The sequence below is a fragment of the Pocillopora damicornis genome, chromosome 14, assembly GCF_964200805.1.
Source record: "Pocillopora damicornis chromosome 14, jaPocDami1.2, whole genome shotgun sequence".
Lineage (NCBI taxonomy): Eukaryota > Metazoa > Cnidaria > Anthozoa > Scleractinia > Pocilloporidae > Pocillopora > Pocillopora damicornis.
In genome coordinates, this window is record NC_142683.1 from 13,613,769 (window position 1) to 13,621,149 (window position 7,381).

Sequence of the window (7,381 nt, forward strand, 5' to 3'; positions counted from 1 at the left end):
AGACAAAAATCTGTTTCCTAAAAGTAACCTAGTATTTCCGTCGACATTCTGTCTGATTACGTCAACGGAAACAAGAAAAAAACGTGTTTCCGGAACGTAACCTTGTATTTCCGCACACAGTAACATAAAGTTGCATCTGCGGAAAAATTTGTCTCCTTCAACTGAAACCTGATTGAAACATGTAAAAAAGTGGTACGGTTCCGCTGTGACCACAGCGACGGAAACACGAGTAAACGTCACCAAACCGACAGCGGAAACGATATTTCGTCCTGTGCTAGGGGCTGTAACTTCATCAATTTTGTATTAGGTGCCAATGTCACCGAATGTTCTCGGTGCTATTCAGCATGCTTGTAACTTTTTGCATCACTCAGAGGCCAAAATGTTCTTACAAAAGTTACCCCTTTTGGTTTTGATCTGTGGAGTACACAACATCCCTCTAGCAATCTCTAGTATTGCAACTAGAAGTCACGAATACGCCAGCAAAACAGAATTGGATTCAGGGACGAGTTCATAGACACAACGGTAGACGAGATGGTCCAACCTGTTTTCCAGGCTGTGTAAGAAATTCCAAAAACAATGAGTAAAATATACGCAGGAAAGTAATAAGTGATCATGAAGATAAACAAAAGGAACGAGCTCAAAGCGCTTTGTTTTAATCGCATTTTTGCAGTGCCGTTTTGAGTGTGACTTTATGTAGCTTGTTCTTGAGAGCGGATCTGCAATCGATGACGTTGGACAATTTGATAAATTTTTTATCTAACAAAGCGTGGATATTACAAGACAAACACCTGTGAATATTGCAGAAAGTGGATAAAATACAACCTTAACTCATATGATAAATCAACTGGAGTCTATTTAGTATTCAAGTAACAGTACTGGAATAACACCGAACAAGTTGTGGGAAAAAAATAACAGTAAAAGTGGAAATAGCTGCGAAAACATTGACTTTGCATGGTGTCAATACGACTGGCTAAACGATATCTGATCATGTTTCGAAATCAGTAATAAATTGACTATTCCTGATTAACATTAACAAATCCACAAAGAAGAGCTAAATTCTTATTGAATTTTGATAAGCTCGAGTAAGTTTTCTACGGCTAAGTTTGCGTGCATCCATATCCGATACGCTTTAAATGCGTCGTAGAATAAGCTTTACAAAAACGCCTAAATGATATCTATTCAGAAAACTGAACAACAGTATTATTAAAAGTTCTATCCTTTAACCTGTGCAGTGCGTTTTGTCTTAAAGGCGATGAATATCAAAAGCCTTTAAACGCTTTTTTTACACAACATCTTTCTCAGTGTGTTCAAAACTGCAGTGCGTAGCTCTCGAATACGGCAACAATACAAAAATGGGTTTACAGATGAGTTCATGAATACCACAGTAGCTGAAAAGCTCCATTGCACTTTCCATTTCTGCTTAAATACTCCAGTCAATGTAATAAATACAAAAAATGGGAAATAGCACAGAATTAGAGCGATATAGAACAAGAAAGTGTTCACAGCACTTCTCTTCAAACGCATGATGTTATTTCCACTTCTGAAGCCTTCTACCATATTTTGCTGGATGTGAATTTGTCTCTGGTGTTTACGAACGATGCGGTATATGCCTACATACGAAAAGGTGGATACCATAAAACAGATTACGACGATAAATCCCACGAATAAGCGATGTAATCGCTTATTCCAAAAATAGAGTCCCATGCTTGGGAAACTAAACAGCCAAATGATTGCAGCGGTACATATGATTCTGGATTTGGTAACCACAGTAAAATAACGCAAATGATAATGAAGAGCGAGAAAACGGTCCAGACTTATAGCTGTTATCGTCAAAAATGAAGCACCACAAACAGAATGGCCTATGCTTGCCTCGAGGAGAAGTAAAATGGATTTTCTCGATAGTTGCTGCCCGATGTAGAGTGGCTGTACAACCAGTCCAACGAGAAAGTCAGAAAGCGCAAGGCTGCACACCATGATCATTGAAGAAGAAGAACGAATGGAAGGGGTTTTTGTAATAGCAAGTATTACCAAAGCGTTTCCAAAAATGGATACGAGCATCAAAGGAACATTCAGAACACAGTTTATGATTACCAGTAATGTTTCAGAATTACCAGGTTCTTCACTGAAGGAATCAGGATCTACCGATCCCTTGTTTTCTCCGCTGATGTTGCTCATCTTTAATCCACTATTTTAAACCTGTTTAAACAAAACAAAAGCCGTGTTTAATCTGAATTCTGTTTCAAGAGAAGCAGATTACTTAATAAGCATTGACAAAGTACCCCGTTGGGAAACAAGCAGCACCGAAAAAAGTAAATAAAAAATAAAAATTGAGAAATTTCTAAACCAAAGCCATTATTTTACGAAAATAAACATATGGAGGATTTAATTCAACAATCATTCGCTCATGCTGAGTGGTATAGCTGTTTTTTTATATAACTTCAAATAAGGTTTTTCCGACAGCAGACCAAATTGTCATCAAAAATTTAATTAGGGAGTGGAATCTTTTCACCTCGGAGTTAGCCAATCAAAGAGGCTTTGTTCATTTCTATGGTATGGACTACACATCGTTGCTGACCCACCTTGCTAACCATTTTATCAGCTTGATATCAGTGAAAGAATAATAAGACTCTCCAATGAAGAGAAAGATAACTCCTTAAAAATGACAAATTTAACCTACAAACGATATTTTTGTGAATGATCATCATTATATCAAGAGAATATTAGGAAGCCGTTATGCTATATATGGAGACGTAATTCTGGGGGAAAATTTCTGAAAGCAACTATTTAAAATGAAAATTTTCAATTACAAAAGGTCTGGCGCCTTTGTTTATGTTAATACGGAAAACGCTCTGCATAAGCAGGTGCAGATGCTTATATTACCGATCTTGTGGTTAGTCATAAAGGAACGTTTTGTTTTGACTTTGGTTTTTATATCCAAGTTACGATTTTTGCATGTATTAAAAAAGTTACAACTGCGCAACTTTGAATAGCTTTTTGAGAATCTTAAGTCTTTGGGAACTTAGCGTTTTTTGAGTTGCCATCCCCTCCATGATACAGGAGGATTACTCGTTCCTCCCAAGACGTGGGACTGGCCGCGCGTTGACACAAATTTCTTCGTCAAAATAACATCTCCCACTCGTTTGCTTCACCCACTCGTCGACTTCTCGACACCAAAATTTTATTCGGCATCAGTAGGCGGAATTCTATTGTCCAGTTTTCTGAATAGATATCATTTAGGTGTTTTTGTAAAGCTTATTCTACGACGCATTTAAAGCGTATCGGATATGGATGCACGCAAACTTAGCCGTAGAAAAGCTACTTCAAATTCTCCTCTCGTAATGAAAAATGTACTCCTGTCAGAGAGAAAGTTGCATTTTACACTAGTTATCCAATAAAATGAAGAAGATCATGTTGAAAGTAAAATCGTCATTTCGTTAATCTCGATTACCGTGAAGATAAAAATGGTAAGCTCACTGCGCGGTGAAGATATCAAGCTTTTAAAACGAGATAGGTTCTGGTATTCCTTTATTCTGTATAATAAAATGATTGAATGAATATGGAAGCGATCCTCGCAGTAATGAACACTACTTAAGCAAAAGTGAAAATAAGACCTAAAAAAAAATTCAGGCCAGCACGAGATCTCGTTGTATTCATTATTGCGAGGTTTGCTTCAATCTTCATTTCTATATATGTAGCTCACATATATGATTTTCATATATTTACAGTTATTTTAAATGATTCAATGCTTCTGAAGCCATCTCACAATATTAGACTAAAGGCTCTTAATCATAAAATCTACATTGCAATACTAAGCATGGAATTTAGAAAAGATCTTATACGGAGTTATCATAGAGAGGATGAAGTGAAATCGTATATTAAAAAGATATCCAAATAAACTCACGTAGTCTAAAATTCTCCTTAGCACAATGCTGAAATGATTTTCATATATTTACAGTCATTTAAAATTTTTAAATGATTCAAAGTTTCTAAAGCCATCTCAGAGTATTAGATCTTAATCATAAATCTACATTGCAATATGAAATTTATAAAAGGTCTTATATGGAGTTATCATAGAGAGGATGAAGTGAAATCATATAAAAAGATATCCAAATAAACTCACAAAGTCTAAGTCTCAGGACGATGCCGAAATACGTTATCAGGAAAACTGTATCGAGTAAACACTTGTTATGACAAGATTAAACTTCAAATTTATGGCAGGTGCCCGTGTTTAAAACAAAACCAGTATATGCATTCAAGAAAATTAACAAAACAGTCCATAAAATTTGAAGGAGTCTTTTTTCATTTAACTTGACTGTAATGCCAGCGAGAAAATGCGGTGGCTATCGCCGTAGAAGTCAAATCATGTTAAGAATCAGAATTATAACTCCAATTTTACAATCTTTATTCTAAGCACCTGTTTAATTTATCGAGGTTGATAATTTGACCGGCTAACTTATCTTTCTTCTGTTTTAGCTGCGAGCAAATTTACGGCGAACAAATAGATAAATTTTATCTCCATTCCACTGTTTTTATCAGGGTAAAAGTGGCTTTCTCAAGTTGAGATACGTGATTCGTGATTCGTTTTGCTATATAGTTAAATGGCGCCGTTGCATCAGTAAAGCTTATATGTAAATACACAAAGACTTCTTCAGTACTTCTCTTTGTCTTTTGTCATTAGCTACCGGTAAGTTTTTAATAATTCAACGATACTCCTTTACTATTGTGATCTGTCATGCAATACTCTGTCATGCTTCTTAGTCAAATATCAGATAACTTCCGACCGTATTTTGGTATATTCACAGAAATAAACTGTTTTTTCCTCCGGTCTCTGTGTAACATATGCTAAAAAGACAATTATTTACCTTAGTGTCGGTAAAAGTAAATATCCACCACTGCTCACCGACACTGAAGTGAAAAGTTATTGATTATAATATTAGAACATATATGACAACAACCAATTATTTGGTATATTGACAGTGATAAATTTAAAAATTATTGTGGTTTCTGTGCGATATATACTAACAAACGTTTTTAGCACTTTCATGTAAATGTTAACGAGGACTCTGAAAGATTTAATTCGAACAGAGGAAATAGAAACAAATTTGATTGAAGGAAAACAGTATGCAACAGTATAAAAAAAAATAGCTGGACGGATTTTGAACCAGTTTACACGGCTCGGTGTTTTGTCTTTCTACTTTGCTGCTTTTGTATGTCGGTCTAATAATGTTATTAAAGAATCTAAAGCTGCCCTCAAAATGGAAAAAAAAATTTTACCCAAAAAAAATCAACAACTGACCTTTACTCAGCTGAAAAATCTTCGCAAAATATAACAAGCTACTTCCTAAGCTCGCAGCCAGAAATTTTCTATACGAATTGTCACATTACTATTGCAGTGGTAGACCAATTTTGAACACAAAGTTCTCCGTCCAAATTTAAGTATTCTTTAGTAGAACTAAGTCGACTAAGGTGCGTGTGTGTGTGTGTGTGTGTGTGTGGGGGGGGGGGGGGGGGGGGCTCATATATTTCAAAATAATTAGGTTTTAACAACTGAGTTCACAATATAAATTGGCCAACGTTCATATTTTCTCAGGCTGACATTTGAAACTTTGCCCCCTCGTTACAACAAATAAAGAAATAGTGGGTCGTGCGAAGCCAGGTTTATGTTAAAAAAAAAAGATGGACCAACACTATTAGGGGAAACATGGTAACGTGAAAAACGCAAGTGGATTAGTAATGATCACTACAGATTGAAATTCTATTGGGAACGCAGCTGGAACCTCTTTTCCTTACACTTGAAAAAAGTAAATTAAAAAAAGAACAATAAAAACGGTTTCCTTTATTCATTTTATTAGGAGTCTTCAAAATCCAATAATCTCTTTACGCCCAGAATTGGACCCCTTAGATATACAAAATAATATAAGTTCACTATTGGGTGTTTAATCAACGGCGGAAGGGTGCTAAAAGCCGGTAATGAAATAGTCCAAATGCACCCCTTGCGCAGGAAATTAAAACTGTGCTTTAAAAAACCAGAACAAATTCACTGTTTAACTTCTCTTTATTCTGGTGGTGATTAATGTCAATCCAAAAGATGAGTGATTATCAGTAACGTAAGGGCGCATTTAAAATGTTTTTTAATTACCTGATTTAAGAAAAAGGAAAGTCAAGGCGATGAAATTATTATAGTTTTTCTATGCCTCAGTGACGGTTTAAATTTATGACTTGTGGACGTCAAAAGGCATTTAACAACATGAAGTGAGATCGACCACCAAGCCTTAGGACATGTCCCTATGACAAGTGACATCAGCTAAGAATCAGAAAATGAGTAAGGAATTGCGATTCCTATAACTGAATCGGATCAATGGTTATTTGAACAGAAAGAAAAATGAACAACAGCATTTTGAAAAACGATTTATTGAGAAATTATCCAGAAAGAGACGCTAAAAATTTCACTGTTTTGGTCGTAAACTGTTCTATTACTGCCATCATGATCCTGATATCAATTACTGGTAATTCGTTGATAGTATTAAGTATATTGAAGAACCATTCTCTCCATTCACCGTCCATGATTTTAATCTTTGGTTTGGCATTATCGGACCTTCTTCTTGGACTCGTTGCTCAACCTCTTTACATCGCAAAAGAATTGTCAGACTATCTTTCACTTCAGAGTGCATGTTACTTTTTTCTCTACAATTGCTGTGGGGTTTCTCTCTGGACAATGACAGCCATTAGCTTGGATCGACTCGCTGCTCTCCACCTTCACATGAAATATACCTCTTTGGTAACGTCAACTCGCGTTACCCAAGTTTTAGGGACAATATGGATCGTTATTCACCTCTCATTTGGTATCTACTTTTGGAATGAACGTGCGTACTTTTTCCTTGCAGGCTGTTTCGTGTTGATCTGTTTGACGCTGACGTCTTTCTCCTACACCCGCATTTTTCAAATTGTTTATCGACATCAGAGACAAATTCACAACCAGCACCAATCAGTGCAAAGAGTTGGCGCCTCCTCTATCCTAACTTGGAAGCGATTCAAGAAAAGCGTAGTGAACACTTTCATATTTTACCTGTTTTTATTATTATTTCACATTCCATCATTTCTCATCATGTTTCTTTTCGCGATCTTCCAGAACTGGTCCGAAGTATGGAACATCTCTACAACAGTGATTTTCATGAGTTCTTCTACTAATCCAATCTTGCTCTGTTGGCGTCTTCGGGAACTTCGAGCAGCAGTTTTAAAGACGGCAAAAAGGCTGCTATGTTTACGAACAACGTAATTAAGAAGCGTGAGGAACATTTGAAAATATCTTGACACATCCACCTTGTAAGCACACTAGCTAAAATCCTGAAAACTGGGGAGTTCAAAAATTTTGGTAACTGAT

At 36.1% G+C, this 7,381-nt stretch overlaps 1 protein-coding gene across 1 annotated transcript; it reads right to left on the reverse strand.

The window, feature by feature from the left end:
• On the reverse strand, window positions 1-4,903 carry LOC149034573 (histamine H2 receptor-like). The gene is made up of 2 exons (XM_089193107.1): window positions 4,863-4,903; window positions 1-2,196 (listed from the first exon to the last, which is right to left on the reverse strand). Exon 2 carries the CDS (start codon window positions 2,173-2,175, stop codon window positions 1,270-1,272), a length of 906 nt encoding a protein of 301 aa, XP_089049233.1. The 5' UTR covers window positions 2,176-2,196; window positions 4,863-4,903; the 3' UTR covers window positions 1-1,269.
• Between the last annotated feature and the right edge of the window lie 2,478 nt (window positions 4,904-7,381).

What these genes read in the sequence shown, in the direction of transcription:
- LOC149034573 (XM_089193107.1), bottom strand. Translation starts at nt 2,175, where the DNA reads ATGAGCAACATCAGCGGAGAAAACAAGGGATCGGTAGATCCTGATTCC.